The 27753-nt window shown below is 35.3% G+C and overlaps 2 protein-coding genes across 4 annotated transcripts in view; one reads left to right on the top strand and one right to left on the bottom strand.

Annotated features, from left to right (window-relative positions):
* The window catches only part of LOC132107724 (phenylalanine--tRNA ligase beta subunit-like), a 297726-nt gene that overhangs the window by 132951 nt on the left and 137022 nt on the right, over window positions 1-27753 (bottom strand). The window lies entirely within an intron of this gene.
* On the top strand, window positions 666-27441 carry LOC132107720 (glutamate receptor ionotropic, kainate 1). Of its 3 annotated transcripts, XM_059513881.1 has the most exons (17): window positions 666-1253; window positions 1343-1434; window positions 11176-11343; window positions 12392-12649; window positions 13716-13897; window positions 14258-14311; window positions 15066-15239; window positions 16467-16610; window positions 19000-19107; window positions 19203-19241; window positions 22004-22117; window positions 22189-22392; window positions 22500-22723; window positions 23355-23473; window positions 23686-23903; window positions 25161-25386; window positions 26331-27441. In XM_059513881.1, exons 2-17 carry the CDS (start codon window positions 1350-1352, stop codon window positions 26618-26620), a joined length of 2607 nt encoding a protein of 868 aa, XP_059369864.1. In that variant the 5' UTR covers window positions 666-1253; window positions 1343-1349; the 3' UTR covers window positions 26621-27441. The 3 variants fall into 3 exon arrangements, with proteins under 3 accessions (XP_059369864.1, XP_059369862.1, XP_059369863.1); XM_059513879.1 differs by having other exon boundaries at window positions 666-1434; XM_059513880.1 differs by lacking the exon at window positions 19203-19241 and having other exon boundaries at window positions 666-1434.

Here is a 27753-nt window from a genome sequence, read left to right as displayed (position 1 = left end):
TTAGTTGTATCAAGGGATATTTCCGTTTCGAATGTGATTTTTGTGTGTGTTTCATTGGAGTTTCTTTGTTTAATTTTCCTGAAATAGGCTCTTATTGACTTCAAAATACAATGTTACACTTGCCCTGACCTCATCACTTATTAGATGATTAACCAGCAGATGGCCTTAAATAATGGTTCACCTTCAGTTGGTCCTGATTGACTTGCATAGTGTTTTTTTCTTCTTCTCCATACTATGTCAATGGGGACAGTATCTGAAGGTGAGCTGTCCCTTTAAGTTACTAGTGTAGTGTATGGGAATCGAATATATTTTTTGTTGTGGACATTTTATAAATGATAAATTGCACTGGAATTATTTTACAGAGATTTTTCCTTCTGTTACACTATAAAGAAATATAAAATGACAACAAAAAATATTTTGCAAATCATAGTCAAGTATGTTGTCAAAGTAGGTACCATATAAAAGCATATAAAATAAATATATGATAGGCTACTTCTCGAAGTAGGCAGGTACACTGACAGATAGGCTACAGTTGAATTGAGAATAACACGAATCGATTCATACGCGATCGACTCGCTCAAACAAATCGGTTGAGTGACGACTCGATGACTCACTCAAAACACACTAGACTCTGAGTTCGGAACAGTGCTCTCATAAATCTATTTCTGCTTTATTTGTCTTTATTTAGCAGAAATAGAAGCGTAGAACGCTATTCCAAAACCGAGTCGAATCATTTTAACAGAACTAGTTTATAATATTCGAGTCATTGGAATGAATCAAATCTCCTGCATTGCCTCACACACAAACTTCTCACTGATGCCTCCGCGCAATTCTCTCCTGACATGCACGGATTCTTTGACTTTTTTTATGTTAAGAATGATTTTTAATTAAAACTAGGTCAAACTGCTGTTGGGTGAGGTGTCTTCAGCGAGTGACGGATAATCGGTTGTTTAATCCTCTGGCAGATGCGTGTTTGCATCAGATCCCCGGCACAAGATTTAATCATTTCCTCGCTGTACCAAAGAGCAAAGACGTTGTCGAGGTCGACTGCTGCCAGCTTTGAAGTTAATCTTCACGAGGGACCCATGTCTGCGCTCGGTTGAGCCCGTGCGCGCGCTCTCGGTCTCTCGGTACCGGTGTGTCCTGAGAGCACCGCGGGAGGGATGCTCATCCACGGTGACTTATTCTGGAAAGTGATGCCCAGTTAGCACCTATGGATGTGAGGATGGGTGACTCCCACCAGTAGCCTACGAGTGAGTGGAAAGATGCTGCTCGGATGGAAACTATTCCCGAATGGATACAAACAGAAGCAGGAGATGGATGTTGAATGTTCCTCCTGCAGGTGCAGCATGCTGAAGGGGACAGGTGTGAGCTTCATCCTGCTGTGTCTGATGGCAGAAGTCAGCCTCAGCGCACAGCAGGTCTTGAGGATCGGTGAGTGAGAAAACCTCTGTTAATTAATAACAGCTGTGTGCTTTTATTTACATTTCTAGAAGCATTTGTTGTTTGTTTTGCCTTATTTGGTGGCTTCAAACTCTTAAAATTAGTCTGAATGTCACTGCATTTGATAACAAACTAGAAATCAACTTCTTCAGGTTTTGTTGCTAAGTGTCACATGCCTAAAAAATATGCTCACTTCTGTTCGATAAAAAAATAATTTTGGAGAAGTAGCTGCAGTCACTTAAAAATGTCTGGATGGCATTTTATTATATTTAATATCAAAATAAGTTACATTTATTTTAAAGTATGCGCATAAGCACATAAAAAAGAAAGAAAAAAAAGATGTAATCTGTAATTTTTTATTATTATTTTTTTTTTTTTGTAAATAAAAAAAAAGATTATTGGAGTATTTAAGTAGTCTTTCTGCTTTAAAAATGTCATTACATTTAATGTGTTGTTGTCGTTTCCCTTTAATAATTTGTGAAATTTACCAGCAATTTATGAATGAAGGTTAAAAAAGCAAACTGTATACCAAATGTTTTTAGTATATTTTTAATAAAACAATGGCTATAACGACACCTGTGTGAATATGAAAAGAACTGACTTGATAAATCCACTTAAAATCATCAAAGCACCAGTTGATTGACAGTGAGTAACACTGATGAAGAAGATTTTGGTTCATTTTCTACAGATGCAATTTGATATTTTCTTATGACATTCAGACATTTGGTGCAACCTAAGTAAGTTTTTCTTGATAAAAAAAATAATTGTGGTGCCTTTTGGTTAACTTTTGGATTGCATTTGGTTTTTCTTATTAGAAAATAATTTTAACAATCTGTTGTTGTGTAAAGCATGTGGCTGACACTGGTGAGTGCAACTCTTGTTGGATAGTAAACCAGATGTATCTGCTGGAATCACAGTCGAGTCTTATCCTCACATTGGCCCAATTTGATCTTGGCCACCATCCTATCTAACAGAATATCATTCAACCTGACTTCTCAACCTAAGTCATTAGTCTGTGTTTGCATGTCTTTGAAAATGGTTTTGCATGAGGTAACATTGATGTCCATTCCCTCTAATCCTGATTTATCAGTCTTGAGGTCTTTCGAGATAACGCATGAACAGATATGATGAAATGCAGAGGTCAAACATCTGTTAGCAGTTTCTTATGATCTGTTGTGGGTTTAATGAGGTTTCTAATTCAATGCACTTCAGACATGAATGTCATATGTTTGGTGATGCTCATGATACAATTGTGTGGCATTGTTTACAACATAGTTTAGGTGTTAACAGTGAAGTCATGTTAAATAACAGGTAGACTGATTGGCATCAGAGGCGGTTAATAATTCTCTTTGAGGCATTTTCATAATGTTCTTTGTGTGTTTAATCCGTCTGTATAATTTCTCCTGGTTTGAGGTCAAATTTAATCTTTGTTTCTCTGCAGACATTAAATCTGCTCCATATGGCTGATGTTTCAATTAGTCCTCTTAGCTTTTACTGGTTAGAAACGCAGTAGCTGGGTGATACTGGAAAATCGTCCCCGTTAAGCATGTTAAACGAGCTGGAGCTAATCTGCTTTCTGCTCAGAGACCCTCAGAGTGAGGACTGATGCCCAGCGTCCAGAAAAACCCTTCACAACACTGTGAGGATGCATGAGTTTAGCAGTTTGATTGAGAAATGTAGAGCATTAACAGTGAGATGCTGTCTACAGTTTATGGTGTGAAAAGATGAATTTTATGACTTCAGTGTATTTCAATGTATATATGCACACATATATTATAAATTAATACAAAATATATATAGTATATTTTATAATATATACATTTATTTGCATTATTATAATAATTATATAGGGGGTTAAAAGGATTTATACATATTTTTTAAAATATGTTTTATAATAACAAATATAAAATATTATATTATGTGTGTTTCATGAAAATTATGTCGAAATGAAAAGTGCCCTATTTTATGGTCTTAAAATATAGGCGCAGTTCCCTTGTTGCAAAATATAATTACTTATTTACTCACACTTATACAATACAGTATACACTTCCACCTATAAATTACTGTATGTAAAGCATCACCATGATGTGCATGATCAGATGAATCAGATGCTGTTATTTCACTCAAAACAGTCATAAATAAGATTTTTTTAAATGTATTTTAATTAAAACGATTATAAGCATAAAAACAAACAATTTTTTTGGCCAGTTCTAGAGCGATCGTACCCAGAACAAAGACAGAGTCTCATACTCATCAAACGCGCACACACACACGCACACACGCACGCACACACACACACACACACACACACACACACACACACACACACACACACACACACACACACACACACACACACACACACACACACTGGCTGTATTCCAGTGATGTGGGATTGTGGGATGTTGAATGAATGGAGGAAACAACTGCATCTTTGTGCTCAGATTCTTTAGCGGTTCACTCACATCTCAGTGAGCTCCATCTCTCCGCACAACTCTCACAGCAGCAGCTCTCTATCACTTTAACTGGCACAGTGTCACGATTATATGACACAGATTAGAGGACAATAAGGATGGGTTTCACCAGACCTCTGCTTCTTAGGATATTTGATTAAAAATAGATTAGTTCAAACCTACCCTGATAGTCAAAGGGGTTTTGCAAGGGTTACTTTTTTATGATTCAGTCTAATAGAAGTCTCTTACGCTCACCAAGGTTGCATTTACTGATTGGAAACACAATAAAAACAGTAATATTGTGAAATAATATTACAATTAAACATTTTATTTAAATAATTAATTAAAAAAATGAATTTCTGTGATGCGCAGCTGTATTTTCAGCATCATTCCTCCAGTCTTCAGTGTCACATGATCTTCAGAAATCATTCTAATATGATGATTTGCTCAGTTATTGACAAATAATATGGGTCCTCAGTCATTAATTTATTATTATCAGGTTTTTATTATTTTCAGTGTTGAAAACATTTTTGCTGCTTAATATTTTTGTGGCATCTGATACATTTTATTTTTCAAGATTCTCTGATAAATTTTGAAAAGAGATGCATTTATTTGAAATAGATTGCATTCTTACTGAATAAAAGTATTAATTTATTTTCTCTCTCTGGTAGTGTATGACGGTTTCCACAAAAATATGAAGCAGCACAACTGTTTTCAACATTTATAATAACCAGAAATGTGTCTTGAGCAGCAAATAAGCATATTAGAATGATTTCTGAAGATCACGTGACACTGAAAACTGGAGGAATGATGCTGAAAATCATAAATATTTTGTTGGTCTTAATGGAGTTTGAGTCAGTCTCAAAGACAAACCAAGGTCTTCAGTGTGACACACAAACATGACGAACCCAGAGCCTGAAATCAGTTCATTCCGATTTATTCCGCTTCACAGCGAATTGTGCAATTTGTCAAAGTCACACTTTTAATTGATGCCTTCATTTGATTAGCATTTCATTACCCAAAAGCCCCTGCAATGATGTCAGAGCTGGAGACACGTCTGCCAATGAGGTGCAAACCGACTTTGAACTTCATGCATGGTGATGATTTGAGTGTTTAAGCTTCATCTAGTATTTCTTTCGCTGAAATTGCGCCCAGTTCTTTCTCAAATTTCTAATTTGCATGTAACAGGTCAGCAGGTCAGCCCATCTTTTAATTTCTCTCTGTACGAAGCTCAGTGTTTTGAATGATAAAAACTCTCTTCACGTTCATATGCGTCTGCTCTCTGAACTTAAAAACAGCAAAACTCATCAGAAACCGCTGTAATCTGAACATCGGTTTCCAGCGAAGCAGGTCAGAATAGTGGAACGCTTCTCTAATGAAAAGCAGTCCTCATTTGCACTGCTACATCTCTGCTGGAAGTCACATGAAGGTGAGGATGTTGGAGGAATCTGGCATGTTCAATGTTTCTTGCTTGGCTGCTCAGCCTTATTTTCATCAGAGCTGTGATTTGCTCCCGTAATGCATTGCTGCCTTTGAGTGATATTTGCCCTATACGCAAATGTCGGATTAGGATTTGATTGAGATCCTTGAGATGACCTCTGGTATTTGTAAATAAACGAGAGCCTCACAAGAACAGGAGAGTTTGAGAAAGGAAAGCTGAATAAAAAAAAAATACACAAAGCCATTATTTAAATGCAATTCAAACTGAATTTAGTTTATTTCAGCAGATTTTAAGTGACTACAAAGTTGTTTCATCTTAACATATAAAATACCGTTTTGAGGGTTAAAAAGAAAAAAAGCTTTTACCAAATAACCAAAAGAATGAACAGAAGAGCTAGAGAAAGGAAAGACTTAGAAATATTGCAAAATGAAACTGAAAAATAAAATGTAATTAAAACTGATTATCATAAAATAATTAAATGTAATTCAAAATAAATGTTATTGAAATTTAATTACATTTAATTTAATTTCAATATTGAGGATTAATATAGAAAAAGATTGACTTAAAATATTTGAATCAAATACCAGTACAATAACCAGGTATTTAAGTTTATCATAAATAAATACAATTTATTTTATTCTCATACATATCAACTTTGATTTTATGAAATCAGAATAAATGCATTTTGAAAACTTGATTATTTAAATAAAACTGAATAAATGCAAGTAGTTAATAAACAATTGCTTGATTTGTTTTTGAGTGCAAAAATCGTACCTGTTTCATTAAGAGTATGAATGACTGACAAATAAGCATCACATTAAGTTTGTTAGTTTGTGTTAAAACTGTGTAATCCAAATGGATGGACATTTTTTATGCAATTGAAATACATAAATCTTAAATTTAGGTTTAAATATTTACATTTATTCATTTAGCAGACGCTTTTATCCAAAGCGACTTACAGATGAGGACAGTGGAAGCAATCAAAAACAACAAAAAGAGCAATGATATATAAGTGCTATAACAAGTCTCAGTTAGGTTAACACAGTACACGTAGCATGGGATTTTAAATAATATAATATAAAGAAAACAGATAGAATAAAAAAAGAAGAGGGCAAGCTAGTGTTAGAGGTCTTTACACATACACACACACACATACAATTGCATAATTAATGAAAAGAAAATAGACTACAAAAAGATTAGAAAGGTAGTTAGATTTTTGTTAAAGAATAGAATTAAAATAGTTAGTGTTAAAGTTAGAGGGTCAAATAAAGATGGAAGAGATGTGTTTTAAGCCGATTCTTGAAGATAGCTAAGGACTCAGCTGCTCGGATTGAGTTGGGAGGGTCATTCCACCAGGAGGGAACATTTAATTTAAAAGTCCGTAAAAGTGACTTTGTGCTTCTTTGGGATGGCACAATCAAGCGACGTTCACCTGCAGAATGCAAGCTTCTAGAGGGCACATAAGTCTGAAGTAACAAATTTAGGTAAATGGGTGCAGAGCCAGTGGTAGTTTTGTAGGAAAACACCAATGCATTGAATTTAATGTGAGCAGCTATTGGAAGCCAGTGCAAATTGATAAACAGAGGTGTTACATGTATTCTTTTTGGCTCATTAAAAATTATTCTTGCTGCCGCGTTCTGAATTAATTGTAACGGTTTGATAGAATTGGCTGGAAGACAAGGGCATTGCAATAGTCCAGCCTGGACAGAACAAGAGCTTGAACAAGGAGTTGTGCAGCATGTTCAGAGAGAAAGGGCTTGATCTTCTTGATGTTGAATAAAGCAAATCTGCAGGATCGGACAGTTTTAGCAATGTGGTCTGAGAAAGTCAGCTGATCATCAATCATAACTCCAAGGCTTCTAGCTGTTTTTGAAGGAGTTATGGTCGATGTGCCTAACTTGATGGTGAAATTGTGATGAAACGATGGGTTTGCTGGAATCACAAGCGGTTCTGTCTTGGCAAGGTTGAGTTGAAGGTGATGGTCCATCATCCAGGAAGAAATGTCTGTTAGACAAGCTGAGATGCGAATAGCTACCGTCGGATCATCAGGATGGAATGAGAGGAAGAGTTGAGTGTCATCAGCATAGCAGTGGTATGAAAAGCCATGTTTCTGAATGACAGAACCTAATGATGCCATGTAGACAGAGAAGAGAAGTGGTCCAAGAACTGAGACCTGAGGCACCCCAGTAGTTAGATGTTGTGACTTGGACACCTCACTCCAAGATACTTTGAAGGACCTATCTGATAGGTAAGACTCAAACCATTGAAGTGTGGTTCCTGAGATGCCTTTTGCCAGTAGGGTTGATAGGAGGATCTGGTGGTTAACTGTGTCAAAAGCAGCGGACAGATCAAGCAGGATAAGTACTGAAGATTTGGATTCTGCTCTTGCCAGTCTTAGAGCTTCAACAACTGAGAGCAAGGCCGACTCAGTTGAATGCCCACTTCTGAAGCCAGATTGGTTGCTGTCAAGGAGGTTGTTGTTTGTGAGAAATTTAGAGACTTGGTTGAACACAGCTCGTTCAAGTGTTTTTGCAATAAAAGGAAGAAGGGAAACTGGTCTGTAGTTCTCTAAAAGAGATGGGTTGAGGTTGGGTTTCTTAAGTAGTGGAGTTATACGTGCCTGTCTAAATGATGAGGGAAAAACACCAGTGTGGAGGGATGTGTTGATGATGTGAGTGAGTGCAGCAGGTACAACTGCAGGAGAAATGGCTTGAAGGAGATGAGATGGAATAGGATCAAGCGGGCAAGAAGTAGGGTGATTAGAAAGGATGAGTTTTGAGACTCCTGCCTCAGAGAGTGAAGAGAAGGATGTAAATGAGTGTAAGTTTGCTGGTGATATGAGCTTGACTGATTGTGGTGTGGAAAATTGTGCACTAATGTGTTTAATTTTATAATTAAAATTATAATTTTTATAATTAAAATTTTATAATTAAAATTTATATAAATATTTGAGTCTATAAGCGAGTTAGCACATGATATTTTGCTGATGATGATTCCAGGTTGATTGCTAGGAGTTTGTTGGGCCGGTGGGGTTTCTTGATTATTTGGGAGAGTCAGCAGGAAGCTCATGTCAACAGCGACTCCATGCTGGTAAACCCAAACAGAGAGCTTTACATGGAGAGGCTTGTGGAAACTGGTCACTTACAGTACCAGTGGATTCACCATTAACCACAGTGTTAGGTAGTTAATATCAAAATAGAGCATGCAGTGTGTTTACAGACGTGGATTAGCTTCTGCAGAGTAAATAATCCGGTAATGCTTGGCGTTGAGATTTGATATTACACTTTAATTTCAAAGATAAATTAATGTCAACTTTAGGCTGCACTCGTGGTTTCAGAATGCTACGGATCCAGTACTGTAAAGTATAATAGTATACTAAAGTAGTGAATATTTACTATATTCATATATCATTGAATGTAAAGTATGCTGTTTATTTCAGTAAGTCAAAAAAGCAATTTTGTTGGGCCATGTGAGGCATTGACTCTGCAGCCCTGTGAACCTTAACAATGCATTTGTTTCTGAAGACATCAGTGACTTTACACACATCTGCGTAAACCAGGTGCCTTAACCAGTAACCTGGCAACAAGCAGATCAGGACCCCCTCATGGTTGACTTTCTCGCTGCCTGAGAGAGAAACAGCTCTTATTTAATAGCATTTAAAGGAATGAAAAAATGAATGTTATTGTTGCAGAGCTGCTCCACATTAATATTCTAAGAATCAATGTGAGAGTTTGAGGTTGCTGTACTTTACTTTCTCTTCTATTAAGGGCTCATAGTGATGGATTTCTCACCTTGTATCATCTATTTTAAATGTAATAAAGTCAGATTGGGCTTAATATCTGCCATGTATTCTATGGCTTTGTTCAAAAACGCAGTGAGCTTACTTGCTGTATACTGCCTAAATAGGCAGCAGACTTCTAAGTCAGCATCCTAACTGAAACGGAACATCATAAGCGACTTATTTTGAGAACACTAAATAGAAAGAGACTCTATATGTCATAAACAGCACTTCTCAGTTGATTTCACCAGAGATTGGCAGGTATTGAAGCAACTCTAATAAGAAAAAAATGGTGTAAAATTGTAAAAAGCCTATTTTTATTATTAATTTGTGAACAATTTAAATTATGATAACATATTTTATATTCATATTTAAGTAAGATATAATGTATTCTCAAATGTATTTTACTATGGAAAATGTTACTACTGAAACTTGTTTCTACAACAGGATAAAAAAATATAATAAGGTAAAAGGTGACTTTTTGTTTCAGAATTGCAGGAAGTGATTTTGTAATGTGAAAAAAGTTGGAATTGTGAGATACAAAGTAGCAATTCTCTTTTGTATTTTGTATTTTATTTTTATTTGTGAGATCTAAACTCAGAAGTCATAGGAGAAAAATACATGAATAGCTTTATAAACAAATATATACTTTAATTAGTTTATGCAGCATATCGTAAGACATCATTAAATCAAGAAAAAAAAAAAAGAGACACAAGTGGAACGATGAAGCGGCCAACACCGTTGAAATGAATTCGAGCCGTTCCACAGGAATGTTTTAAACATCTGAAGCTTTAGTACATATTTAATTTTCATGCCCTTTTCACATAAGTGGTTCTGCTCGAGCAGACGCAGTGAAATGTCATTACCTTGAGTTACCACCGAGAAAGTCTGTATTTTTCTCCGTCCTGTGAGAATGAAATATTCCCACGGAAAAGAGCGGCTCCGATGCGGTGTGGTTTGCTAACCGTAATTAACCCTGGTGTTTATAGGGCTGGATTTGAGGCTCTCTCAGTGTGAGCATGAAAGGTGCACCAACACCGCTGGATGGAGGTCATTCACAATCAGAGCCCAGAGGGAGGCCTTGCCCTCTCGTTCTTTACCTCTCATCTCTTACAACATCAATCACAATCTCTCCAAAAATCCTGTTAAGATTGTTTTTCCAGGTGCTCGCAGCCAATCGCTGATTGTTCCAGTGTTGTCATTTATAAAAAACACATCTGAAAGAACGATGTGCTGATTTGATATAATTGGTAGAGAACAAAACAACAACTATTTTGATCAAACATCATATATGTTAAACAATAAATTTTACATACAGTATACATGAAACACAAACTCAGTTAACTACTAACTACATATCTAGAATATCCCATTATATATATATATATATATATATATATATATTTCTATTGTAACTTCTAAGCACATTTTAGAGACATCTTTTCTTGAAAAAAATATGACTGAAAAATCTCAAGAGGTGACATGCATTAAAAGTCTAGAGACATTTGTGTCATTGTTCAGATCTCAAAAGTCCATTTAGTGTCATTTGTTATCTAGTAGAAAGTTAAGATCCTAAAGAGAATCCTGTTCCTATGAATTATACCAAAGCCTTTGTTTTCCTCAGAATGCTGAGTTTATATCTTGCAATTGATGATTTCGACACATAAACGTGCATTTCTGAGGAAAAAAGTTTGACTTGAAAGTTTATAAATCAGTATTTTGAGATAAACTCTCGATTGTGAGTTTATATCTTGCACTTCTGACTTTTTTCACAGTTTAGATTTTTCAATGAAAAACCTGCAAGAGATGAGCTCACAATTCTGAAAAAAAGTCTGACTTTTCAGTATATAACTCTATAACTTTAAGATCAAGATTTATAATTGCGAGATTTAAATTTCTGAGTAAAAAAAAAGTCTCAAAAAGTCACAGATTTAATTTTTTTATTCTGTAGTAAGCACTGTGATGCTATCAAACACTGTTCTCTTTGAGCAGCACATCAGCTTCAGACTCTTGGGACTAACTGTTTGACCAAAATGTTGTTTTGAACTCTTTCTGTGCAGGTGGGATTTTCGAGACTCTTGAGAATGAACCGATTAGCGTGGAAGAACTTGCCTTCAAATTTGCTGTAACCAACATTAACAGAAACAGGACTTTAATGCCCAACACCACCCTCACCTACGACATCCAGAGAATCAACCTGTTCGACAGCTTCGAGGCCTCCAGACGAGGTTTGATTCTTACATGTACACACTGGCAGACTCTTTTATCCATTACACGCATAGATCAGTTCATGCGTTCCCTGGGAATTGAACCAATGACTTCGGCATTGCTAGTGTTTCGCTTTACCATTTAAAGCACAGTACCAAAACTTACATGATTATATACACTGTAAAAAAAAAATATATTTTTTAGAAGAATATTTTTAGAACAAATATTATTGGGATATGTTTTACCAGGAAATACTCTTCAGTTTTTCTGTTTTAAAATGTAATGTTTAGTCAATCTTTGAAAAAAAAAAATTGTGAAGACTGTTTCAACAACAAATTTATTTTAGTGTCCTTTTAGTTTGTTTTTATGTAATAAAACCTGTTTTCACCATGGAATAAAACATTTGAAAAGATCATTTAGATTTTTTTTGAGAAAATGTCAGAATTGTGAATTAAACTTTTTTTTTCTTGCAGTTCCAAGTTTATATGTCACAATTCTTTTTTTCTCTGAATTCTGAGCTTACATCTTGCAATTCTGTTATTTTGTATTTTGAATAAAAAAGGAAAAAAGAAATTTATGATTCTTTATCAGATCCCACCAGGTCATCAATTAGAAGTGCCTGGGGTGTTTTCAGAACATGGACAACCAGCTTTCTCTTACTATTCTCCTTGCCTGTTTCAAATTATTACTCTAATTAGCAACTCCTTCTTTGAATATTTAAAAAAAAATCATTGCTGCATTTAATGAATGAGCCGTGTTGTTGTTTTAATTATGCTGTTGATTTATGATTACTGTTTTGCTTTGGTCGTAGTTAATTTAGTTTTTTACATTTATGTGAAACCTCTGTACGGTCATCTTGGGCATGACTTCCTTGAAGAAGAGATTTCATTCAATCACAATGGGACCTTCCTAGAAAAATAAAAGATAAATGATGGACACATGTTTTAATGGTGCCTGAAAGGCTCAATGTTTACACTTTTGGGAGAAACAAACCCATGAATGGCATACTTAAGAGACTGTATTTTAAGTTGGTTAATAAAGTGACTGATGTTCTTTTCTCAATGGCAGCCTGTGATCAGCTGGCTCTCGGTGTAGCTGCTGTGTTCGGGCCGTCCCACAGTTCTTCAGTGAGTGCGGTTCAGTCCATCTGCAATGCTCTGGAGGTTCCCCACATCCAGACCCGCTGGAAACACCCGTCTGTGGACAACAAGGACAGTTTCTACATCAACCTGTACCCAGACTACGCCTCCATCAGCCGCGCCGTGCTCGACATCGTGCAGTTCTACAAGTGGAAAGCAGTGACGGTGGTGTACGAGGACGCAACAGGTGATTTTTATTGCCCAGAAATTTCTCATTCATTGCTTAGATATAAAACAGACACAGATGAGACAGATATTTGCATGAGTTGGAACACAGGAAACACACACACATATGTAATGGCCTCAGCAGTGATAAAATTAAATGGAATTATATGGAACTTTTCCATGTGTGCAGGAATTAGATCTGTACATTTATCATCATCATATTATTGTGTACTGTATATACCGTAATTATCAACCATCCCGTGAGTGTCTGATGGTTGCTAGGATCTCAATGCTTTATAAAAAATATCCATAATTCACATTTGGGCTTTGAATTTGACATTTTTGTGGAAACTGGTGTGCTAAATATTGACTTCGAGATCAGATCTGGGATTTGTTTGCTGAAATGACTTTTCTTCATTATTAAAAAGATTAGGATATGATTATCTGTGTGTATTTTGTAAGGGCTGAAAAATATTAAAAACACCCTAATTTCCTGCTCGGAAAACAGATAAGTTTTCCTCTTTTATTTCAGATGATGAATATTTGAATTAAAGCTGAAAATCATGATTCAAATGTTATGTGCTAAATCTGAGTCAAAGCAGAACTTGATTGACTCATTTAACACTCCACATTACTGTAATTTTTTTTTTAAAGACGTCTCTTCTGCTTACCAAGTATGCATTTATTTTATAAAAAATTCAGTAAAATCAACAATAGTGTGAAATATTATTAAAATAATATAACTGTTTTCTATTTGAATGTTTTTTAAAATGTTTATTCCTTTGATCAAAGCTGAATTTTCAGTCTTCAGTGTCACATGATCTTCAGAAATCATTCTAATATGCTGATTTCTTATCATTTCAGTGCTGAAAACAGTTGTGCTGCTTCATATTTTTGTTGAAACCATGATACATTTTATTTCAGGACTATTTAATGACTAGAAAGTTCAAAAGAACCGCACTTCTGTGAAGTTTTCTAAAATTATGCATCTTAACTGTCACATTTGCTAAATAAAATTATTAATTTCTTTACAAAACCTACAAGTTTGTTTCTCTAATATTTGCTGATTTTGCCTGTGATATGTTTAGGGCTAATTCGTCTTCAGGAGTTGATCAAGGCTCCGTCTCGCTACAGCATCAAGATCAAAATCCGACAGTTACCGACGGGAAGTAAAGATGCTCGGCCGCTTCTTAAAGAAATGAAGAAGGGGAAAGAGTTTTGTGTCATCTTTGACTGCTCGTACCAGACCGCAGCAGACGTCCTCAAACAGGTTATACACCAGGACCGAACTTAATTGAGATTCCCTTTTAAATTCCAATTTAGTTTTGAATTTAAACCGAGGTACTAAACAGGATTACAGCAATAAAAAAACCTACTAATCCCTAAAATAAATCCCCATCAGTTGTGATGCTTTTGATTGTCCCATTCCCATTGTCCCATCCGCATGCTTCCTGTTACAGCAGATCCTTTACTCAACCTAACATTGGGAATGAGGAAAAGAATAATCACAAATGATGTGAAAATGATATCTGTGGGTTATTTGTTCATAATATGAGTGATGTAATATCTGTTTGAATGGAGGATGCTGGTGGAGATGGAGGTTTAACTTCTCTCTCTCTTTCTGCTGAAGCTCTTGTCTATGGGCATGATGACTGAATATTACCATTTCTTCTTTACCACTCTGGTGAGTTCCATACATGGAGTTTTTCTTTGGTTCCGTTATTGTTTTGATTAAAAATTTTAATAGGTTGGTTCTGCTGATGTGCATTTTGTTTCTAGTCAATAAAGTACTGCAGAAATTATATATAGTTTTGTAGGCCAATCTGGAAATTCCCATCACTCAACAAAAACCCATTATTATTTTTCCATTGCCTTTTGGATTATTGCAGAAAATAAGCTCTTGGACCAACGAAAGTTTAAGATTCTTTCCTTTTTTCTTTTTTTTTTATCATGATAATTTTAACAACTATTATGAATCCTGAAGCCTTAATGCAACTGCTATAAGTAAAAAGCTAAATGTAGACTATACAGAAACTACACCATGGTCAAACAAGGTTTTACAAAAAATTAGAATTAGTATATTTTGCCGTTATAAACACAATGAGGCTTTTTCCTTTTAAAGACAAATATATTTATATAATTTTTTTTTAAATCTCAAGTTGTATTTGCTGAGGTATTTTATGTCATAGAATAAAAGTTGAAAATATCTTGAGCTTGTGTTCAACACAGACCGTATTTTAGGCATTTTCGAGAAACTCATTAACTTCAGAATGTTAAAAGCATAACTCCTAAAATCTCGTTTCTGGGTTTAGGCCTACAAAAATATGTCATCCTTACCACGCTCTAAAGCTAGAAACCAAGCCGCATTTTAAGAAAAGGAATGCATTGTTAAATGCACTTCATGTATTGATGTACAGTAACTGTATGACACACTTCAGGATCTGTTTTCGCTGGACCTGGAGCCGTACCGATACAGCGGCGTGAACATGACAGGTTTCCGTCTGCTCAACATCGACAATCCTCGTGTGGCGTCAGTGGTGGAGAAATGGTCCATGGAGCGACTGCAGGCTCCCCCCAAACCTGAGACCGGCCTGCTGGACGGAATGATGACAGTCTGTCCACTCTCTCTCTATGTATTGTCTAAACGTTACAAAGGGGTTTTTACAGAGATGCCATAGAAGAACCATTTTTGGTTCTCTAAAGAACCTTTCAGTGAGCAGTTCTTAGAAGATTTTTTTTTTCTTAATGTGAAGAAATTTTTTATAATCTAAAGAACATTTTTCCACTATAAATTACCTTTTGTGGAATTCAATGGTTCTATGTATGTTAAAGGTTGTTCTTAGAACCATATACAGTGCAGTACAGTATATATATGATGATACTGAATGATTCATATATATGAAGATATGATAGCACTCCAAGGTATTTTAGTGGATAGCATGATTTTACCATGGTACGGTACATGTCTAAGAAACATAGTTATGTCATAGTACTTGACCAAAAGACAAAACTACTCTTTAATTGGAGTGTCTATACTGTATATGCTGTCTTACTGTGCATTGATCAAGTCATCAACTTTATTAAAATAGTACTTTATACAGAACAGATTAAAAACAGCAAACAGCATTAATGTTGCAAAAGTCATCAATTATGAAATAAATTAAGTTTCAGCTGTTGTACAGGATACAATGGTGTCATTATTTAGCTCAGTTTGGTTAAGTGTTAATTCAGTTTAGTTCAATAACAGTGTAAGAGTAACAAAGTTATGAAACTCGATTCAAATGTAAAGCAGCTTTACAGAAAAAAAGTCTCATTATTCAGCTGAATCCGTTGAGTGTTGATTGAGTTCAGTTCATTAACTGCAAAGTTCATCAATTATAAAACAAGTTAAATTCATGTGTAAAGAAAACATTGTTATTATTCAGCTAATGTCAGTTGATCAGTTATAAAATGAACCCGATTCAATTAAGTTCAGTCTTGATTTAACATAGTTGAATACTTTGTATATATCAATATTGCAACGTTCAATTATGATACAAGTTCAGTTCAGTTATAAAGCAGCTCTACAGTTTACAGTCTACAGTTCAATAACTGTGCAAAGTTAATCTATTCTGAAACAAATTGGATGAAGCTATAAGGCAGCTCCAGAGAAGACAACATTGTCATTATACAGTTTTTTTCGTATCTGATCATCAATACAGTCAAATTGATAAAATTACTGAATATGAAGTTCTTTTAAACCCATAGTTTGATTCAGAATTAAGTGAGTCATGTCATTATGTGAACAGATTCATGTGGTCTAGTTTGATGAGTAATGGCTCATTCTCTGTGTGCCGCAGACTGAAGCAGCGCTGATGTATGACGCTGTGTATATGGTGGCAGCTGCGTCCCAGCGAGCGTCTCAGGTCACCGTCAGCTCACTGCAGTGTCACCGACACAAACCCTGGCGCTTCGGCTCACGATTCATCAGCATGCTCAGAGAGGTAATGCACCTGTTTGAACCCTCGTCCAAAACACCCACAGATCATCATTTACTCATCATGTATGTTTGGAATGAGTAAATGATGGCCGAATTATCATTTATAATCTTTAAACTGTGTCAGATGCTTCTGAACTCTAATAGAGTTCAGTCTGTTTAGTCTTAATGCATCACTGCTCACTTCTCTGGAAAGTGTTTCAAGCCACTTCTAAAGAGCTGCAGATGATTTATGTGTGGACAGTCTCTCTCTCCCAATGATAACTTCTGTTCTTGACAGAGCTTTCTGTGTTGGAGGAGGTATTGTTGAGTCAGTATGTTGGCATTGCAGTCTGAGGATGAATGTGTGTTGGACGAGAGCGTAATGGCTCTAGCTGAATTAGTGATGTGAACTCATTACAGTGGGTCTGTGTTCATTTAAAGGTGAAGCATGTCATTTTTGCTGATAGGTATTGTTACCGAATGGACCCAAATGACAACGTTAAACCTAACTTCCGCTGCTGAGAAACCCAGAAATGTGAAAAAGGTCAGATTCACTGTTTCTAAGGGCTCCAACTGGATCATTTATCGTGAATCATTTGATTTAGGTTCGGGACTTCGGAGCAGGTTTGCAAATCATTTAATTTAGATCAGGACTTTAGAACACAAATCATTTGATACAGACAGGGGTTTCAGAGTGCACATTGAGTATCTTTTTCTTTTCTTTTTCTTTTTTTATTGACTGTACAAAACATCAAATCATTAAGGCAGTACACTAATATTAATAAAAAAACAAACAAACAAAAAACAATTATACACATACTATGTGTCTAATTTCTTTGTTTTTTTTCTACTGTATACAAACCTTTTAAGAAAATTAACCATGTTCTTTTCTCACAGTTTTACTGGAAATACCATGGTTAAACTATGGTTAGTGAGGCATTAATTGGACAGTTAATGCAGTCTACATTAAGACTTGCTGGTTCTGGCGTGATAGAGAATGAAGGATCAAGTGAGATTTATACTAGAAAATAATGACTAGAACAAATCTGGACAAAGGTCATCTGACCTATATGAGTATATGAATTCAGTCCAAGCTCCACTACTGTATGTAAAGATTATGAATGCTATCCACTCCATTTTAATTCTTAAAGAACCGCAAATTAAAGAAATAATCCATTGGATTTGCACACGAGACTTGAACGTCTGTTGACCATATGAGCACTGCATCCTCATAAATAAACATGTTCTGGATAAAAGATCCACTGAGTCATGTGTTGGATAGATCAGTCGCTCCATTTGGCTTCAGACCTCTCATATTCACTCCATGAACTTGATTATAGAGTCCATTTACTAACAACTCCTTACAGAACTGACTTGATCTATTGCTCTGGGCACTTCTGTTGAGAATGAGGCAGTGTATATACATACTTTATATACTGTATGTATATGTACACACACACACACACACACACACACACACAGTGCTGTTGACAAAGACAACCCAATCAAACATATTAGATGAAATATCTAATATATATCTAGTATAATATTTATATATATATATATATATATATATATATATATATATATATATATATATATATATATATATATATATATATATATATATATATATATATATATGTATATACACACACACACACACACACACACACACATGTGTGTGTTTTTGTGTGTGTGTGTGTGTGTGTGTGTGTTTGTGTGTGTGTGTGTGAATAGTCTGCATTCTCAACCTGAAAGCTAGATATACTTTACCTCTAAAAATGTCTTTGGGAAAGTTATAAGGTGGAAAGTTTACAGTTCAATTCAACAGTGCACAAAAAGCCTTATGCTCAAGATACTGAAACTAAAAAGTGATTTTTTTAGAAATAAATAAGTTATTATATATATATATATAAAATTAATTCATTTATTTCAAAATAATAAAAAAATAGAATTATAAGAGTAGAAAAGAATAAAGTATTTTTTTATGATAAAATAATGATTCACCATCCTTATATACATTCCCTTAATAATACAATATAATATAAACAATAAATATTTGTAATTGTGTTGGTTCATGGGTTCCCAGGATTGAGTCTGAGTTATGTCACAGTCTCTTTCTTCTCTCACTTTTACTTTCCTGTCTGCACTTCACTGTATTATTAAAATAATGGCAGAAAGCCTCCCAGAACACATAACAATGTGTGTGTAAGCTAATGCATCAAGTAAAGGTTGGAAACACTGGGCTAAGCATGAGCCAAAAACACATTCTCAGCTAATGATGATGATGACGATGATAATGCTGCATCTGGCCTTTAAAGTGAGACTTAATCAGAGTTTTATCATCTCGGTCTTTATTACAACACCCTTAATCTGAACTGAATGAAATCAGATCTCTTCTCTTCTTGTAGGCTCAGTTGAACGGACTGACTGGACAGATCATGGTAAACAAGACAGACGGCCTGAGGAAAGACTTCGACCTCGACATCATCAGTCTGAAAGAGGACGGCATGGAAAAGGTAAAACCAGAAAATAATCCCACTTGCTTGGGCAGCATTTGTCCAAACTGATATCTGTCATACATGTCAAATTTTTCTTTTCTTTTCACAAGCAGTTTATGGAAAGTGGTCGTTTTAACAAAGTATGGAAGAAGGTTTGTATCGAATGTCAGAAATGTGACAATTGAGTCCCTTTTCTCCTTACAAAACATACCATGGTACTGAATGATACTATGTTATTTCCTAAAAAACATAGTATTACCATGGTACTTTTTCCATTTATGACCCTCAACCTGCTAAATACCTCTTGTGCTGGTTCCTAGATGTTATTGATGTCTTATAAACTCTCATGTTGGGAAGTTCAAGGCTCAGTTATGGATTATACTTAGTTTTACCACTTATTTATAATTGCATTAAATAAACTTAATTTATTTCCTTTTCTAACGCTGTCAAACTCTCAGAGGTGGCTCTAAACCAAATGTTACATAAAGCAACTTAGAGCTTTGCATCAATTTATGAAATAGCACATCAATCATAGAGTCAACAATTCAGAGAGCTAATTTTATAAAAAATCTGTTTATGAGCACTAATCACAAGGCAAGCGCTCAATTTGAGGACTCTCTTAAAGCACATTTTACAACGCTGCCCATGACAACAGCTGTCAGATAGAGGCGAGGTAGCACAGTGAATGAAGCGACTGCGCAGCACAAAAACACTCACAGAGCATCTCTGAGCAGTGACTGCTTGCGTCGTCTTTTAGTGGATTTACATGCATTGGAGCACTTGCTTTGCACATTAATACATGTGGTAGATTACTTAAAATACAGTCAGTTTTCAGCAGTTTTAAGGCTTTTTAGATGTGTTTTCTTTTAGATAATGTACTTGTATTTATTCCCCTTTTCCCTTAATCCTTTTTTCTTTTTTATTGACTCTATTAGACTTAAAGTTCCAAAGCTGAAGTGTGTAATTTTTGTACATCTATCTATCTATCTATCTATCTATCTATCTATCTATCTATCTATCTATCTATCTATCTATCTATCTATCTATCTATCTATCTGTCTGTCTGTCTGTCTGTCTGTCTGTCTGTCTGTCTGTCTGTCTGTCTGTCTGTCTGTCTGTCTGTCTGTCTATCTATCTATCTATCTATCTATCTATCTATCTATCTATCTATCTATCTATCTGTCTGTCTGTCTGTCTGTCTGTCTGTCTGTCTATCTATCTATCTATCTATCTATCTATCTATCTATCTATCTATCTACAAATCCAATTCCAAAAAAGTTGGGACACTGTACAAATTGGGAATAAAAACAGAATGCAATGATGTGGAAGTTTCAAATTTCAATATTTTATTCAGAATAGAACATAGATGACATCAAATGTTTAAACTGAGAAAATGTATCATTTTAAGGGAAAAATAAGTGGATTTTAAGTTTTATGGCATCAACACATCTCAAAAAAGTTGGGACAAGGCCATGTTTACCACTGTGTGGCATCCGCTCTTCTTTTTATAACAGTCTGCAAACGTCTGGGGACTGAGGAGACAAGTTGCTCAAGTTTAGGAATAGGAATGTTGTCCCATTCTTGTCTAATACAGGTTTCTAGTTGCTCAACTGTCTTAGGTCTTCTTTGTCGCATCTTCCTCTTTATGATGCACCAAATGTTTTTTATGGATAAAAGATCTGGACTGCAGGCTGGCCATTTCAGTACCCGGATCCTTCTTCTACGCAGCCATGATGTTGTAATTGATGCAGTATGTGTCCTGGCATTGTCATGTTGGAAAATGCAAGGTTTTCCCTGAAAGATACGACGTCTGGATGGGAGCATATGTTGTTCAAGAACTTGGATATACCTTTCAGCATTGATGGTGCCTTTCAGATGTGTAAGCTGCTCATGCAACACACACTCATGTAACCCCATACCATCAGAGATGCAGGCCTCTGAACTGAGCGCTGATAACAACTTGGGTTGACCTTGTCTTCTTTAGTCTGGATGGCATGGTGTCCCAGTTTTCCAAAAAGAACTTCAGATTTTGATTCGTCTGACCACAGAACAGTTTTCCACTTTGCCACAGTCCTTTTTAAATGAGCCTTGGCATCCAGTATGGTTTTCCGGCCTTGACCCTTACACAGAGATTGTTCCAGATTCTCTAAATCTTTGGATGATATTATGCACTGTAGATGATGATAACATCAAACTCTTTGCAATTTTTCTCTGAGAAACTTTTTTCTCTGAAAAAACTATTTTATGCCGCAACATTGGGGGAATTGGTGATCCTCTGCCCATCTTGACTTCTGAGAGACACTGCCACTCTGATAGGCTCTTTTTATACCCAATCATGTTGCCAATTGATCTAATAAGTTGCAAATTGGTCCTCCAGCAGTTCCTTATATGTACATTTAACTTTTCCGGCCTCTAATTGCTACCTGTCCCAACTTTTTGGAATGTGTAGCTCTCATGAAATCCAAAATGAGCCAATATTTGGCATGACATTTCAAAATGTCTCACTTTCAACATTTGATATGTTATCTATATTATATTGTGAATAAAATATAAGTTTATGAGATTTGTAAATTATTCCATTCCTTTTTTACTCACAATTTGTACGGTGTCCCAACTTTTTTGGAATCAGGTTTGTATATGTCTGTCTGTCGCTCTCTCTCTTTCTATCGTTCTATCTGTTGTTCTATCTCTTTAGTTACCAACATCACTGTTTTAAACCACTGACATGAAAAATTCTCTTTGGTAAATATGTAAAGAAAAAGTGTGTCATCTTTTATTCATTCTCATGTCATTTAACTCATGACAACATGAGGATGAGTAAATGAAAAATGTTTGGGTTTATTATTCCCTTAGTCTGTCCTGTAGAATAAACACTAATAAAACTGTTTGCTCATGTGGTTCTGCATCTGTTTAGATCGGTGTGTGGAACTCAAACACAGGCCTTAACCTGACAGACAGCAACAAAGACAAAAACACCAACGTCACTGACTCCATGACCAACCGCACGCTCATCGTCACCACAATCCTGGTAGGAATCAACCAATGCAGAGCATCAACAAGACCATCCACCTGTAACTAACAGTAATTTTGACCCTGCAGGAAAACCCATATGTGATGTACAAGAAGTCAGATAAGCCTCTGTATGGGAACGACCGGTTTGAAGGCTACTGTTTGGATCTCCTAAAGGAGTTGTCCAACATCCTGGGCTTTTCCTATGAAGTCAAGCTGGTGTCCGATGGGAAATACGGAGCTCAGAATGACAAAGGAGAGTGGAACGGCATGGTCAGAGAGCTGATCGATCATGTAAGTCTAATGATTAAGAGTTTTGTTGGTCATCTGTCAATCATTTCAAATGGTCTTAAAGACACAAGAAGGTTTGCATGAATTCATTCTCACTGGCTTCATAACAGGTGGCAGATTTGGCCGTGGCGCCGCTCACCATCACTTACGTGCGAGAGAAAGTCATCGATTTTTCCAAGCCCTTCATGACTCTGGGTATCTCTATTCTCTACCACAAACCCAATGGCACCAATCCAGGCGTCTTCTCCTTCCTGAACCCACTCTCTCCGGACATCTGGATGTATGTGCTGCTGGCCTGCCTCGGGGTCAGCTGTGTGCTGTTTGTCATTGCCAGGTAAAATCCATATCATTGGACCGGTTTCATACTTCTGATGTCCTCTTGGATTGTGGTTCATTATCCCCTGTTTTACTGCTCAGCAGTAATAGCTCATAAACACAGTCTTAGCTAGCTAATTTTTAATGCAAATGCAAATGTGTCTTTATTTTTCAAATTCTGCAGATATGTGGTTTGTGATACTTCTATTTGAACATTTGCAGTTAAAATATAATTTTTAGTGAAGTTATATTTTTCGGCTTACACTTACACATGTTACAAAACATGTTTTGGCTAAAAAAGTAAATAAAATAACAATAACAACAGTTTGCATCAATTTTTTTTATTTGAAATGTAATAAATTACATTTGAGTAAGTAGAGCTTAATTTGTAGCATGAGCAGATGTTTAAATTGATTATCATTCCAACTAAATAATAAACTGATAATGATCAACATTATTATGTCAGTGAGAGCTCATCAAATATTATTGGAAACTTAAAATATTTAAATAAATTAATAAGAATTGTACAATTATAATTCAGAATTTTCAGCTTGCAAGCGTGTATTTATTTAGCCCCGAGTTTATTTTTTTTAAATGCATCAGCCACATAGTGCTGATTTGTAAGTTGGTGTGTTGGTGCTGTTTTACAGGTTCACCCCGTATGAATGGTACAACCCTCATCCCTGCAACCCTGATTCAGATGTTGTTGAGAACAACTTCACATTAATCAACAGCGTTTGGTTTGGTGTTGGAGCTCTTATGCAGCAAGGTATGAGATTAAACACACATGGTTTCCTATTTTAGGGTGACCAAATGTGTTGAAATCTACAAAAATGTCTCGATTAAACTCTGACAATAATATCAATGTGTGCTTTCAATTTCATTATGTTCTCTTCATGCATTTTATATTACATTATGTTATATATTGTAAAAGAGATGAACATTTCATCTGTTAACTGGTTGAACATTTGTCATGGTCAGGATCGGAGTTGATGCCCAAGGCTTTATCCACCAGGATTGTTGGAGGTATCTGGTGGTTCTTCACCCTCATCATCATCTCGTCCTACACGGCTAACCTGGCCGCCTTCCTCACTGTGGAGCGAATGGATTCGCCCATAGACTCGGCCGATGATTTGGCCAAACAGACCAAGATTGAGTATGGTGCTGTGAGGGACGGCTCCACTATGACTTTCTTTAAGGTTAGACAACTCGCTTTGATATTGTATTTTTATTAATCTGTACAAGCAAAAAATCAGCCTGTTTAAGATTTCATGCAATATGTGGGTGGTTTGTGATACATTCATTTGGCACTGAATTTCGACAGGTGGTTTGAGGTTTGATGGGCAAACAACAGTTACACCTCCAGACACAAAACCTGCGATTTTACACGCACAGATTAGTGGGACACGGACCTCAGCCAGCAGGAAATACATGTACAAAGCGAATTAAAGCAGCTTATAGAGAAAGAGAGCATTATGAGGACATCTGTCACAGCAAAGAAGGATTTCATGGCAGAAATAAGACATGAGCACAGGAAATCCAGTAGATAGATCAGCATACTGTAAATTTATTCACAGCTATAACACAAATTTTGGCAGAAGAAACACTGTTCATCCTCATTTTTATTTTATTTTTTTTGCATTATGGCTGTAAATAATTTCAAATGTTTTTTAGGAGTGGAGATTGTGAATATTCTCTTACAGAAAACAATAGTTTTGGCTCTTAATTCTGATTATGAAATGATAGTTATGGTCCTAGATGCTGACTGGTGATCAATATAATGATTTAATTGTGCTTAATGTGTATATCAACCTTATGAGAAACAGCTTCGTTTACATGTCATCTATAGATATGCTCATGAATCTTTATGAATTTGATTAATAAAATAACATTTTCAAAATACTTAAACATATAATACAGCCATATCTTAGTTCTTAATTAGATCATCAACATTCAAAACGGTAAAAAATAAGTATAATCATAAAAACTAAAAAGTTTAATGAACTAGACTAATTTGCAGATATATACTAATATTTTAATGATTAACAATTGTTGTCATTTATATTAGTGTTACTGAAATTTTATAAAAACTATAAACCACTTAAGATTTTATTTAATGTCATATTGTATTATTTTATTAATGTATTTTTTTATTTAATGTTGTGCAATGTTATATTGTATTATTTTATTGTACTGTATGTTATTTTATTATTTTAATTCATTTTTAACTTCGGAAAACACCGTCACAGACCTTTAAGTGGCTCCTTGCATTAATATAAAAATTTGCCTTTATTCATTTGATATATACGCTGCCTAAGCAGCATTGTGTATGTGTGTGTGTGTGTGTGTGTGTGTGTGTACATATATATATATACACACACACACACACACATCTCCTTGGAAATCAAAACCCATGGGCTCTACTATAATACCATTATACTGTATATCTTTCACAGAAATCAAAGATCTCCACCTATGAGAAGATGTGGGCATTCATGAGCAGCCGGAAGAACACGGCGCTGGTGAAGAACAACAGAGAGGGAATCCAGCGCGTGATGACCACAGATTACGCTCTTCTGATGGAGTCCACCAGTATCGAGTACATCAGCCAGAGAAACTGCAACCTCACACAGATCGGAGGACTCATCGACTCAAAGGGCTACGGAGTCGGCACTCCTATTGGTACTCTCACATTAAACACCGGCAAAATTTGTCAAAATGTTCAAGTAATGATACAGCTTTTTTTATTATTAAATGTAAAATGAACATTAACGAAGACTATTAAATGGTAAAAAGTATTTTTCATTGTTAGTTCATGTTAAGCAATAAAAACAAATGCTAATAAGTGAAAATTTATTGTAAAATTTCACCAATAAATCATTAATAAATATTATTGGTTAATAAGGTTATTTATCAAGTTAATTGGTTTTACATTTTATTCATTTCTATCTTTTAGTTGGAGGAAGCATTATTTGGACCAGTGAAAATTTGTAATGCTTTATCATATTATTTTGTGTTTTTATTCATAATTTTGTTGTGTGTTTTTTGTAATTTTTAGTAGTTTTAGTTATTAATATATATAAATATATGTATGTATAGTTTTATTTATTTTATTTCCATTTTGTCCACTATAGTACATCAATTAAAATTAAATTGAAATCAGAAATGTTGCAACTAGTGTTCCTGTGGCTCAGTGGTAGAGCTTTGCGTTAGCAGCGCAAGGTTGTGGGTTCGATACCCAGGGAACACATGTTAGGTAAAAAATGTTAGCCTGAATGCACTGTAAGTGGCTTTGGATAAAAGCGTCATGCTAAATGCATAAAAAAAACCTGGCTAAAATTAAGTTTTTTATATTTTATTTTATATAGCATTTATTTTGGTCTTTTTTGTGATTTTAGATTGAGTTTAAGTTAACCACAATAACCCTGAGTTTAACTAAGCAAACATTACAGACCTTGGCAACTTGCTGAAACAAGTTTTATATATATATATATATATATATATATATATATATATATATATATATATATATATATATAGTGTTTATTTTAGTTTATTTTCTTAGCACAAATTGTTCTTTTCTTTTATAGTTTTAGTTAAAGGTAATATCTCTGGGTTTCTCTCAGGTTCCCCGTATCGTGACAAGGTGACCATCGCCATCCTGCAGTTACAGGAGGAGGGGAAGCTGCACATGATGAAGGAGAAGTGGTGGCGAGGAAACGGCTGTCCCGAGGAGGACAGTAAAGAGGCCAGTGCTCTTGGAGTGGAGAACATCGGAGGAATCTTCATCGTGCTGGCAGCCGGACTCGTCCTCTCCGTGTTCGTGGCCATCGGCGAGTTCATCTATAAATCCAGGAAGAACCTGGACATCGAGGAGATGAGCGTGGGACAGTGTGAATGGCACAATAAATACTGATGGATCTGATGTACATCACAAGACTTCTTCAGAGGACATCAGTGGGAGTTTAATAAAGTACTTTTGCTCCTCCACCTTCTTAAAACCAGATATACTTTTGACTAAACAACACTTAAATGATGTCAGCCGTGTGAAAATTGGTGGCGACGTTGGACGCTGAGTGAACTTTTAAAAAAAAAAATTCATTTTCAGATGGACAAACAATAAGATGAAAAGTATCTGTCTGTAAACTATGAATGAAGACAGGAATGTAAGTTTGCAGTTCAACTATTACACCAGTTACTATATTGTAGAGTAGTTCACATCCATGTAATGTCTTTTTAGATTGAAAGACTTGAACGTTTTATTCTTTACAGACATATTCCTCCTTAATTTATGACAAGACATGTCTGTGAGTTTTATTATAGGTGATGTGTGTAATTTTTCAATGTTAAAATGAGTCAATTATACATCATTCATTCATAGGTTGATATTCCCGAAGAGTGCAAAACAACATAATCCTGTTTTATTTTGTTTTAAATATTACAATTTGATAATGAGGAAGTCGTGTTTCAAAAGAAAAAAAGATACATTTATTTGGAAAAATGGGTAAGTTTTATGTCTTTTTCAGTAAAAGCATTTTTACAGTAAAGTCTTCACAAGAATTTACGGTTACTTCTGGCTACTTTTATCAAGAGCATATTAACTGAGACTGATAGTATAGCATTAAAATATTATCAGTTTCTCAAAATGGAGCTTAGAGCAGTTTCTCATTGCACAGTAATGATGATTAATTTGCTATTTTATGCAATGTTACTCTGTTTTAGCATGCATGAAATGTCAAGTAGAATGGAAACCTGTCTGAAAACAATTTTTGCATTGTTACACAGTGCAAATTACACAGGCCTACTTCACTTTGAAAGACTCGTTCTGACTGTCTTAGTGGTCTTTCTTATGAAATGACTTACTTTATTCAACGACTGTGGGTAAAATTTGTCTTAAAACTGTGTTACTGTATATGAATCCTTTTAGTAAGAATGAGCAAACATGTCTAAAATGCAGATTTAACATGCAGAACCAGCATTACAAGAGTTCTCAATGAAACTGAAAGTGTTGAGCGAAGTGACAAAATCATAACTGAACAGAACAATGTT

The sequence above is a fragment of the Carassius carassius genome, chromosome 28, assembly GCF_963082965.1.
Source record: "Carassius carassius chromosome 28, fCarCar2.1, whole genome shotgun sequence".
Taxonomy (NCBI): Eukaryota; Metazoa; Chordata; class Actinopteri; order Cypriniformes; family Cyprinidae; genus Carassius; species Carassius carassius.
Note: the sequence above shows the minus strand (reverse complement) of the source record. Positions and strands in the feature narration are given on the sequence as shown.

What these genes read in the sequence shown, in the direction of transcription:
- LOC132107720 (XM_059513879.1), top strand. Translation starts at nt 1,266, where the DNA reads ATGCTGCTCGGATGGAAACTATTCCCGAATGGATACAAACAGAAGCAG. An exon ending in GTGCTGTTTGTCATTGCCAG is followed by an intron (nt 22,724 to 23,354) that starts GTAAAATCCATA and finishes GCTGTTTTACAG; the next exon opens with GTTCACCCCGTATGAATGGT. An exon ending in CGGAGTCGGCACTCCTATTG is followed by an intron (nt 25,387 to 26,330) that starts GTACTCTCACAT and finishes GGTTTCTCTCAG; the next exon opens with GTTCCCCGTATCGTGACAAG.